Source organism: Sinohyriopsis cumingii, chromosome 3 (genome assembly GCF_028554795.1).
Source record: "Sinohyriopsis cumingii isolate HCF-2022 chromosome 3, ASM2855479v2, whole genome shotgun sequence".
Taxonomy (NCBI): Eukaryota; Metazoa; Mollusca; class Bivalvia; order Unionida; family Unionidae; genus Sinohyriopsis; species Sinohyriopsis cumingii.
Genome location: NC_142963.1, coordinates 64,672,771 through 64,685,326, shown reverse-complemented (window position 1 = coordinate 64,685,326; position 12,556 = coordinate 64,672,771). Strand labels below are relative to the sequence as shown.

The 12,556-nt window shown below is 34.9% G+C and overlaps 1 protein-coding gene across 1 annotated transcript in view; it reads left to right on the top strand.

Moving 5' to 3' along the window:
* The window catches only part of LOC149803001 (uncharacterized), a 326,500-nt gene that overhangs the window by 291,747 nt on the left and 22,197 nt on the right, over positions 1–12,556 (top strand). Inside the window, exons 42-43 of the mRNA XM_089953863.1 lie at positions 8,573–8,853; positions 9,543–10,184. Of these exons, the coding sequence (XP_089809989.1) occupies positions 8,573–8,853; positions 9,543–10,184 (923 nt within the window). The remainder of the gene's footprint in view (positions 1–8,572; positions 8,854–9,542; positions 10,185–12,556) is intronic.

Here is a 12,556-nt window from a genome sequence, read left to right as displayed (position 1 = left end):
AGCATCTGATGAATACAATCCTGTCTGGTTTTTCTGCGCACGTAAGGTTTCCATCTCCAGTATTGAAGCAATATGCATACCGAATTCACCCGATTGGTGAAAATAAAATACAGCAATGCTTACCATTTAAAAAGAGGCAGTTGTCACCAGAATATTCTATTAAAAATAATATTAATTTTGGACACAGGGGATAGCACCCCCATGTTTTCCTGACTTGCGATATGGCGGCCTATTCTGCGCACATCTTTGAAAGGATGTAATGTTTATCCATTGGACTATAGAAATGAAATACATTTTTTTGGACTGTTTCTTTCAGCAGTTCAGTTGAGTAATTAGGTCAGGTTTATAGCTAGTTTTACAAAATTCAATGTAAACATGCCAATAAATGGCAAGATATTAAGCAAGCTAAACTGATTTTGTAAAAGAAAAGTTAGTAAAGTTCAACATTTTACAAAAAAAGAAGCTATTATGTGGATGAGAAACAACAATGAATAGTATGTGACATGTTTACAAACGTTTTTGATGGGGAAAAAATTACTAAAGAATTTAGAAACAGACTATATGCTGGGGAATTCCTTGAGAATTTATGTTCTTGCGGCCAGTTGACACATTGGGTAGCAGACAGTCTGATACTTGTGGGATAACTTCTTGCAAAATTTGAAACTTGGATTAAAATGCAGTATTGTTTTAAGGTATACATTTCCATCTTTTATATAATGTTTTTATTTGTATGATTCTAAAAGATACATAGTAAATTGGATTTCTTGGTTACTGGTTCAAGAATGTCATGGAGTGGCTCTTCATGTTGAGATTTAGAAATCACATTTTCAGATGCATTTTGAGTCGAAATGCGGGATATTTTTGTACATTTTATGAATATCACTTTTACCTCATGTAAGCGCCTTTGGACACCTCTGCTCCATTCACATGGAAGCTACTTTTGACATCTGCTGTAAACATCAGCCATTTTAAGCCGGTTTTCGTAGCGCCACCTTCGGGGAAAACCCCCTATTAAATACTATATTCATTTCTGCGAATGACAATTCAAATCAAATTAACATACACTACATTGCTTAACAGTTAACAGGCAGGATTTCATTCAGTACTTAAGAAGTTTTCATGATTAGAATCACAACTATGAAAGATTCAATAACTTGGGTAAAGGCTCTGATATTGATGTAGACGCAGCTTTAATTTTGTTCCCTTGAACAACTTGTATACTTAATTACAGTGAGCTGTTCTGTTTGGTTTATTTAGTGTATCATGGAGGTATTGAGTTTGAGATATGTGCTTAAAAATAACATACAAGCCCAAGAGAGCCTATGCAGGGCCTGGTTTTGGTTTCATGCATTGTCTTGTGTTTTCTTCTTAAATTGTGATTTTGTAAATGTTCATGGGTGAGAGTGGTTGGGGTAGCATTGATTAATTGTTTACTAAATTCAGCATGTATCAAAAATTAAAATACAATCATGCCTATAATATCTTGAATTCTCTTGAAAAAGAGAAAATCATTGTGGAAAATTAAGGGTATTCCTCACCCTTATTTAGAAATCAAAGAAAAAACAAATTCTAGATGTCAATTGAAACCAAAGATTATTTCTTATTTCTCTTTTTTCACCTTTGTCAAAGTCCCAGTAATGTCAAACGTATGGGAGAAGCAAGATAATTTAAAATCTCAATTGCATACCAAATTTAGTGAAACCAGTACATGGCTTTCAGCACTCATCCATTTGAAGAGTTTGTTTTTCAGCATATCTGTCATCATTTGGTGGCATGCATGATAACCTCTGATTGTCTCACATATTTGCTTGTATTCTGCAAAATAGCAAGTTATTAAATTGGGCCTTTAAATTTGTTCAAACTTTTTGGCCTTGCACCCTTATGCAGTACCTTTGCCCACTTTAGTTTCCACACACTGATGCATGCACTTAATCATTATTGGGTTCAATCCCAATTCGGTTCACATTTTATTTTGCTGAGACAATGCAAGAGTTTGAATATCAGCATTATTTGTCATTATTAGCGCCCTACTCAAGGAAGATGGCAGAACCCAATAATAATCACTTCCATCTATCCATTTGTCAGTCAGACTGATCACACATCAATCAGCATTTAATTTTTTAAAAGTCAGTTTTGCAGATAAATGTTTAGTTTCAACCAGAATGCAGCTTTATAATGAGAGGAGTTTTTGCTCCTGATTGCATGACACTTGTTTCTGGAAGATAACTTTGCCAAGGACCGTTCAATTTCAACCTTGTGACTTTTTGTCAATCAGAAATTTGTTCAGTTTCTGTCGTATCATGTAATAAAGTTATAATTCCCTATTGCTTCTTCTCTTGACTTTTAACAGCATAATTTTGCCAATGTTGCTTAGACTTCAACAAATTTAGTATGGTTATTTATATTGTTGATACATCCTTGAATGAATTTGACCTCTGCCAAACCTTGGTTTCCACAGCATAAATTCACTAATGATATTTGGATTTCAACCAAATTTTGCATGCACTTTTATGTAGATATGACTTAGAATGACTTTGAATTTTAGCATTTGGTGACATTATTTAAAGTCTGTCCTTTGACTTTATTTCTGTAGCATTACTTTACTAAGGAATGTTGGATTTCAGACAACTTTGGCATGCTCTTTCATTGAGATCTTGAGTGAGCTATTTCAAGCATTCCAAATTAAGGAGAGTTTTAGCTCCTTCGATTCCATACCTGCATAAAGTCCTAATAATAAAATTTTCTACCAATTTCAAGTTTGAATCCCAATGAAGAATCCAAGATGGAAGATGATAATGTATGCTGCAATCTGTAGTGTTGAAGTCTACAGTTCCTTGTAGAAACAAGAATTATCACTCTGGTTGTTGGAGATCTAAATAAATTTCTATAAAAGAACTGTCTTGGGTTAAGAATCTCACATGAGCACATGTATTTTCCAGGAAAAAAGAATTAATCCTTTTGAATCCAAGTAATTTGAAATAACTCCAAACAGCACAACATACAACTTCCAGTGTAACAGCCCAGCTTCTACTGAGAATATTTGTCCAAAACATAGGTTATATCGTATTCTAAACGTAAACAGGAGGTCTCGTGATCATGTTCTGGAAGCTCATAGAAATTATGTACTTGTTAAAGGTCACATACACCCAGTGTGACCCTGACAAAAACCAATCATTTTACTCTAAGAAATAAAAAAAATATTAAAAAATTGTTTACATCATAAACAAGAAGTCCCATCATGACTTTGACAACAACCAATCATTTTAAAATAAAAATATAACTTGTTTACGCAGTTGCTACAAATTTTGAATCAAGGTCAGGATCTAGATCAACACCTGGTGTTTATAAAATGAAGGGTCAAGGTCAAACTATTTTCTAAAATAAAGTATCATCTCTAGTGAATAAATTTACATTGCAATATCCTGTAATGAAAAATAAAAAAAAAATTAAAACTGACAAACAATTAAATTGAAATAAATATATATGAAATTAAATATAATTAAATCAAATATACATGACACAAATCCCCTGACACATTTGTGTTTCGAAAAACGTGATCTTTGAAGAAGAAAAAACTTCAGTATGCCCTTATTTGTAGCATATATAAATGGTAAACAGTCCTGGTTGGAGACCATGTAAAACTATTCTTGAGGCAGTTTAAATTGCAGCAATTAAAAATCAAAGAGGTCAAGTATAAGCCAGTATTTCACATATTTCATAATTGGCTGACAAAAATTTGTGTGATGTATTTGAATACTGCAGTGGGTGAGCCCATTGTGCTAATTTGCATTAATACAGATCATGAAGTGGAACATCCTAGTATAAGTGTATCAAAGAGATGCTAGATACATATAAGACAACTCAAGTTATTACATATCATTGCTTTGAATGAGAATGTTTAAGCCATCTGTATTAAAGATTATTCACAAATAACAAACTGACATACATCATTCATGTATGTGCAATGTCTGTCAGAATAGGAGTACCAACTGTATGTAACATATTCAACATGATGAATTGAACATTCAGATTTGTTCTGTTTGTTATTATTTGTTTTTTTTTAATCTTTTAAAAATACTATTAATTAACTGATGCTTTTCAGGGTGATTTTAGTCATGAAATAGACTGATTGAAAGACAACAATAAGCAAATGTTCTTATTGCACAGTTGCTTTGTGTTGATAAAATGTTACCTACACCTGTACTGGTCCACAGAGGCATTTACTACTGTTGTAATACCTGTAAAGCCCCCATTTAACTTTAAAATATTATGCCTCTCCCATTTTTCCCAGTAAAAAATAGTTTGTCCCAAATGTGATGTATATTTATTTTTCTTTAAAGACAAGCATATCTCTTTACCAGACTGTATCACAGTTTTGGCAATGCTAACATTATGGTCATTCAGAACAACTTGGTTCTGACCAGGATTCACACAGAGAATCCAGCAGAGAAGTTTGAACACCAGTACCATTCAGACTCTATACTCTCTAGTGTGTGTAGTGATGAGCACTAATGACACTTGCATTACCGTCAAAGCCCTTACTAAACTATTGAGAGTTGAAAAGACTGTATCTAATTAGGCCTATATTTTGCCCTCCAGTGGATTTTATACACGTGAATGTTTTTGTTTAATGCCAGTGTGGTTGTGATTATGTGTTTGCACATGTGTATGATGACTGTATTTGACATTACTAAGTCTGCCAACTACTTATTTCTTTCTAAGTGTATTAAATGCTTTAAACAAGACAGACAAGGTATTTTCTTTTATTCATCTTTGATTTTCATTTTCTAAAGGCTTGTATGTAAAGATAGCTTTTTCTCAATTGGACATTGGGTCTTGCACAAAAGTGCCTCCTTTGGACCTCAAAACACCTTTTGAGTCTCAGATGCCCACACACAAAAACACACACACTGTATGGGAATATGTCAGGTATGTTGGATTTCAATGAAAATTATTATGCACCTTTATACTAGTCAATCATTGAATGAATAGGATTTCCACCTGATGATTTAGAGCAGGTACTATAACCCTAAAATTGCTGTCTTATCAAAACTTGAAGTTCCCAACAAAGGTTGATTGTTTGGAGCGAGCATTTTCCTTTGTGATCCACCCAGCGTTCATGGTTCGAGTTGGCATATAATAAATATGTTGACAAGGTATCAAGTGAGTTATTCAGTTTGTGTGTGTTCCAGCTCCTTAATGTCTTCTGCAGTAATTTCCATACAATAAAATCTTTCATTATCATTGGATTTCAATCACATTTGCAGTGCAACTTTACATAGACAAGATTTCAAATTGATTTTATTGTCAGCTTTCTGTTATCTTTTGATGAAGTCACAGTACCTGAATGTCTAGCACACCAGTTTTTATTTCTACAGAATAAGATTTCTTCAAGTTTCACTGCCATTGTAGTTACTGTCTTGGATTGTGTAACAAACTGACTTTTGTTTCCACATATTAACTCAGTTGATTAGGTTACTGCCACCAAATTTGTGAGCAGGGCATGGAGCCATCACTAAGAGCTCTAATTCAAGTTGTTTTGGAATTGTTTTAAAATAAGTCCCCATCATAACTGTTTGGGACATTTCACAGTTTAATAGCTGTAATACATTACCTGTTATTATTGCATTGCTTTCCTTTTCCGGGATACTAAGTCAAAAGTTCAAACTAAAAATTGATCAGAATTAAAAAGAACTTGAATCCAGTCTGAATCATTAGTAAGAGACAACAGATGATATATCTTTCTCATTTTCCTTGGACTGTTTTACTTGTATATGAGTCTCAAGATGTTCAATGAATTTCATTTATTGCCATCTTTTAAAAAAATCTTGAATCAAACATATATGTATTTATGTTCTTTCAACCTTTTATCCCAATTTCTTGTATTAATTGAGTGTTTTTATATGTCCTTTTGCTAAATTTTAAGAATTTTTGCACCAAGCTCAGCGATGAATTTCTTCTGTTAATTTCTTCATTCTTAAGGCAGGGTAAGTCTCACCTATAATTTGTTCATTCCCAGTTACAACGTTTTCTTCAATTTTGCACATAAATTTGTTGCAAGGTGTGGATAAGTGTGGGCACAAGATGGTCCCTTGGGATACTCATCCTACCTGATTTTGTGTACTAAATATACACACTGGACAGATGTCCTGATTGTTGCTTTTGGACAGTTGTAGCTATGAATTTCCTTAACAGTCAGTTGAAGGTACATGGTACATGTTCCACCAGACAGGATCACTCAGATTCTGTCCTTCAAAGTGTATCTTTTGACAAAACTTCGTTGTTAGCTTGCCTTTACCTCTTGCAACTGGAACTCTAAAATGCAGCTGCAGAATTAGGTCCCCTAGGGATACTTTACTTGCACCCTCTGTAGTTCTTGCTTCTGGCAAACTGGAGAGTGCACAAGGACCTGCTGTTGACTTGAATCCTAATGATGTCTGGTTTTGTCACATCCTGCATTCTTGGCTGGATCCAAACCTGTTCTTGGCCAGGGTCCCAGGCCCAATCCAATGTTTTTCTGTGCACAGATGTATCATATTTGGGAGTCAGATGGAGTTGTTTTCAAGGACTGTGGTCTTGGAAAGAAGTAACTTAATATCAGCAACCTAGAAATGCAGATAGTGTTCCAAGCCCTCATGTCATTGCATTATGGTTTCCTAGACAAATAAGTGATAGCGTGCATAAGATGCCAACAAGGTACACAAGCAACTTCTCTTTGCATGGAAGTCTGAAACCGCCTTGAATAGGCAGTCTGAAAGATTATTCACAGACACACCATATTCTGGGTAAAAGGAATATACTGGCATACTGCTTGTCCAGATGTAGCCATGTAGTCCTCACAGAATGTTTTAAGCACCATATGATAGCCAAGTTGCTTTATCAGCTGTTGCTAAAGGACATTAATGGATTTGTTTGCTTTGAGACTGAACAGGAAGCACACTCTTTATGCCTCTAGTATCAGATCAGAGGGCCTTGGCAGTAGGTGCTTTCAGTCTGAAGTGGGATTATCTGTATGCCTTTACACCTTCTTACCTTTCAAAATAGTTCCACAGGTTCTTCACTAAGATGGGATCTATGCATTTCAGCTCCTCCTGATAGCAACTCAATTGGCCACAGCATTTGTGGTTCATTGATCTACAGGACCTGTTGGTAACAATCACAGGGGATCTCTCCTGCACAAAAATCTATCTTCTCCACCTTCATATTTGGATCATCTTGAACATATGATCTGCCAAAACCAGTTTTGAGCAAGGATGCCAACTGCATTGCTCAGACTAGAAGACAACCTACTTCCAAAGTTTCCAATGCAGATTGAAGCATCTTCAGTAATTGGTGTGGTAAGAAATGTATTGGTCCCCCATTCGCTACAAGTGCATACTTTCTTTTCATCCTTATTGAGGAATGAGAATGTTCACTCTCTACTATTAAAGTCAGCAGTGTAGCCCTTTCTAATATTCTCAGATTCTCTGTGTGTTGTGTCATTTGGATGGATCCCATACTTTTCAGATCTATTCAGCTATTTTGAGCTTCAAAGACAAGTTTCTCACTCATTAATATCTAGATTGAACATCTGAGTGAATCTTCCTTCAAGAACCTGATTCAGTTTCTCTTCTTTGCCAAGGCAGGTTTCTGGCTGATAATCAACTGCTTTCATTGGCTCCTTTTCTTGTCAAGATTCCCAGTCTCAGTTGTGTCTGTGCTGTGAATGATAAAGATAGGGTTCTATGCCTAAACAAGACACAAAGTTTCATTTGGCTTCCCTACAAGAGGATGGAATGGTTGGAATTGTCTCTTCATCTTGAGGGTTCCTCTGATATTTCATTAACCATGGTTTTTAGGTTGCTTGTCCTCGCAATCAACAGAGTTTTCCAGTCCCTTACTGTGTCTTACACAAGCTTTACAGGAGAATTAAAGCCCATGAGGTTAGGGCTATTGCTGCATCTTGGGCCTAACTGAATCACTCCACTTTGGAGGATAGCAAGTGAGTTGTCTTCTAGTAATTTTGCTAAACTTTTTGTCGTTTACCTTCATTCTGTGGTGTACCAGAATGTATGCAATTATTCTTTAGGTCCATTTGTATCAGGACAGAAAATGGCAAAGCCATCTACCAGCTTACATTAGGGAATACTCTTACATTAAGAGTAAGACAATTTTTCTTGTACCAGTTGGCCTTCCTCACAATTGGCAAATTCAGCAATGGATAGTAGCATGTAATGTATTGGTAATAAAATGTAGTATTTATGGGGAGGAGGTAAAACCTATAATTATTTGATACCGACCTGCAGCTGTTGCAATGATTCCCTCCTCCCACCCTGCTCTAATGTCCTGTAGTTTTGGTCCAATACAAAAGGGGAAGATTTTTCATATGTTGGCTATAACTAAGAAATCAGACTGGGATCATTGTCTTTTAAATTACTAACTGGAGAAGAGAATGTTTTAGCTTAGACTGGGGATTTGGCAAGCCCAGAAAAGGAAAGCAGTGCAGTAGTAGGAGGTAAGCATTATATAATTACAATTAGTTTTACTAAAAAGGAATAAACTGCATATTATTTTGGTTTTTGTTCATTTTCAGCTGGGAGTTTTAGTTTGCTCTGACAATAATCCTCGCCACCAATACATGTATATGGTGTGTGTTGTAACAGGATGGTGGAAGGGGGCAGGAACTACAGCCAAGGTTTACCTCCACTTAACAGGATCTGAGGGTAGCAGCCGTCAGTTCTGCATGTCTCACACCAGAAGGAAATGTTTCCAGACTGGTGGAGAAGACTGGATTATAATAACAACAAAGAAAAGTCTTGGTGAACTCCAGTCAATCACTATTTGCCATGATAACACTGGAACCAGTCCAGATTGGTACTGTATACTAGTAAACTGTGTAAATCCCAGAGAGCAACAACTGGAATAGTGTTTATTAGGCCTATTTTTTTTTTTACTAAGTCTTTAAAGTTTACAAATAATTTATAAATTTGTAAGTGTCACTTAAAAACCACCATAAAGTCACAAATAATGTATGCAAAAGTCACAAAAATATATTATGCATGTACTTTGTTTAGTGAAAGCTCTCATCAACCAATAGTTTTCCTAGATATGACAAGAAGAGAAGTAGACTGATAAAAGGTACTTAATAGACAAATTTTAAATTTAGTAAAACAAGAAAAATTCCTGAAAGAACATAATAAAGTTATCATCCACAGAGTGTGTGCTAATTAAGATTGCAATTACCCAAAATTTAAATGACATCTTATGCAGTATTATTGTAGTGTTACCAAGTTTAAATTAATTAAATAACTGCTGTTCTTGAATAAATTTGACCTGGAAATTAATAATAACATGCAATGTATTTTTTAAGATATAGTTGCAGGTTTCACAAATTTTGTTATAATATTTGGCAAAAAATGTTGTTATAATTATTGTAATGCATGTACCATTTTTCTAACTTGACAGATCCTTTTGAAATGATTAAATCATTACTTTAAATTTTAGGTTTTGGGACCATGTATTTCATATTCAGTTAATATTGTCATGTAAAATTTATATTTTAGGCTTCTTGACTACATTGTTGTCAAAGATTTGATTCATCAGAAATCCTGGTTATTCCTTCATAGAAACTGGCTTGCAATGCACAGAGATGTATGCCTCACAACATCTGCCACATTAGTAGCATCATCCTTGAAGAACTCCATGAGCAATGTTAAACAGAACTTTCTCCTCTCGTTTTTTCATGAACTTAGAAACAATCATATGTGGATAAGCATCTTTTTCAAAGTACCCACATTTCCAGCAACTTTTGTGGAACTTTTGTCATGTGCATTAGCAGTCATACTGTGTGTGATGTTGACCAGCATGATGTTGATTGGAGTTCCAGGTGTTAGTGAGCCTAATCAGATAGAAACTTCATTCACATCCAGTTCACTAATAATACTAGTTGGCATTATAACTAGTCTTCTTACATTTCCAATAAACATCATTATTGTTCAGCTTTTTGTCAAAAAAGTTAGAAGTAAACAAGTTGGGCTTAAATATTTGCCCAATATGCCTTTTTGGATTGGAGAAGATGATGAGGATTATATGTATATGCACAGTGTGATAGGTGCTCACAGGATGCCTTCACTGCATCTCAAGACCTTGAGAATTAAAAGACAAAAAGAAAATGCAGAAAGACAACACACTGAACGGACTGAAAGGTAAGCTTGCTTTCTTTTATGTAAATTTCCAGTTTATAGACTGATAAAGTATTATCATTTGTATGTCAGTGCCTTATTCTATTCTGTCAGAATAGACTGCTGTAAATCAATAAGCAGGGCCTAGTCTATGTTTATGTAGATAAAAATATGGTGGTAGCATTAAAAAAAATTGTAATGGTCAAGTGCAGTGTTTCTAAAATGAGTGCCCCTATTTCATTTGCAAGATTGAAACCACATTTTTTCTAGTAGTATTATCTTGTGAATCCAAATTGTTCTTGCTAAGCCATGTGACAGCACATATTCCGGAAATGACTTTTGGTAGTTGTCAGTCTGGTGTAGAAATGTGACTTTACTAACTTGACAAAAGACATGGTTTTGATTATTGAAATTGCAGTAAAATCAATTTTTTACCAAAGTACAGACAAGTCAGATATTAGTGACATGAATCCAGGGTAGGATTTCTTTTAAACTGCAGAAAACAAGTCAGTTGGTCATTAGTTTGTGCATTCCAAGTTCAAAGTAAAGGAACACTCAGTCCAAGCAATCTTGGTTTGATTTTTATTTCTTAGTTTATAAACATATAGAAACCATTCCTACATTTCATCAGTGCAATTTTGCAGTTTCTAAAGAGTGCAAGGTCCCTAGGTGACATTAACATTAACATTGCTTAATTATGAAATTAACATACACAGCCTGATCTAAGAAGTAACATTTAAAAGCAGGTATTTTTTGTATAGGTTATAAAAATGGTCAGTTTTGGGGATGTATATAATGTGTATTTAAGTGGAGAATATTATAATATGCCTGGCTATCTGTTACCAATTTGGTTTATGCAGAATAACTGGAGTTCTCTACCATCTACAGCATTGGTTTCCAAAATTTTTTGGCCATGACCCAAAAACATAGTTTCCTTGAACATCATGACCCAGTTTTTACATTTTGACAAGTTTTGCTATGCTCAAAAAAATTCCTGGCAACCCTGATTTGAGAACCACTGCTCTACATTAACCAAGCTTTTGGGATTACTTGCACTCAGGATAAGGAAAAATTCTTTAAATTTGGGGGACAAAAGGAAATAGGTCAAGGTCAATGTGAATGAAAGAAGAAAAATGGTTTCCTTACATTAACATTAGTTCATCACATAATTGGACCAGAGCTTTGTGGATGGCATGTATTATTTGGCACAAGGAAGTAGCCTATCGAATTGGGTGAACAAGTTAGAGGTCGGGGTCACAGAAAAGAAGAAATACGGTGTATATGCAATAACATTAGCTCAACATCTCAGGTCTTAACTAAACATTGTGGATGTTTTGTATTTGTGGTAATGAATGAAAAAACTATTGATTAGGGGGTGAAAATGTCAAGGTCATTGGGATAATCACTGAGTACTCTCTACCATCCACCAGTTTCACTGATGATATCACCAGCTATACATAAAATGGGAAACACTCAGTTTAAAAATATGTAAGTGAGTTGTTTTTCCTTCATGAAAAACATTGAAAACCTTTGCCAGGAAAATACAGAAACTGAGTTAAAAGTGTATGTTTGCCTCTGCTGCATACAAATCAGTTATTGAATAAGAAATTATGTTTCTTCCCCAATTTTAACCTTGTATAGTCTCACAGATATTTGAAACATTTGCTAATGCATTTCAAGCCCATTTTGAACAAACATAAGTTTAAAACATTGAACTCTTGACAAGATAAATGGCAACAATGAGATGATAAATGGTAGGTTGTGTGGTTTTATTGCCATTTTTAAGCAAGTGGCAGCCATTGTATATGATGGAGGAAGCGCCTAGGAAAACCCTGAGAAGAACCACAAACCCACAGGAAGCTACTGGTAAGCTTTCTCACATATCCATTCTGGCCAAGTCAAGATTATAACCCACACAGGCAGAGGAGGCAGGTGTCAGTGAGCAAGCAGCTTAGACCACTCAGTAAACCAGGTATTACATTGTAACATTATTTCAACATCACAGATCTGGTCTAAGTTTGGTGGATAGCTTAAACTTGAGACAAGTAAAAAAAAAAGCATATTTGTGTGTCTGAACAAAACTTATGTGGATGGCTTGCACTTGGACTGACAATAAAGTCTATGAATTTAGTGGCCCAGAAGTCAAAGGTCAAGGTTACTGTAAAAAAAATAATTTATTTCTGCACAAAATTTTGATTCTTCACCAGAATTTATAGATGACATGCATGTTGAATAGGAAAAAACCCTATTAATTTGAAGGTCACAAAGACAAAAGAGGCTCTTGCAGAATAACTTTTGTTTCATTGTAAGTTTCTTGACTAAACATTGTGGATGGCTTGCACTTAAGGTATTGAAGAAACGTGTAGTTTTGAGTGTCATAGGTCACTGTCATGGTA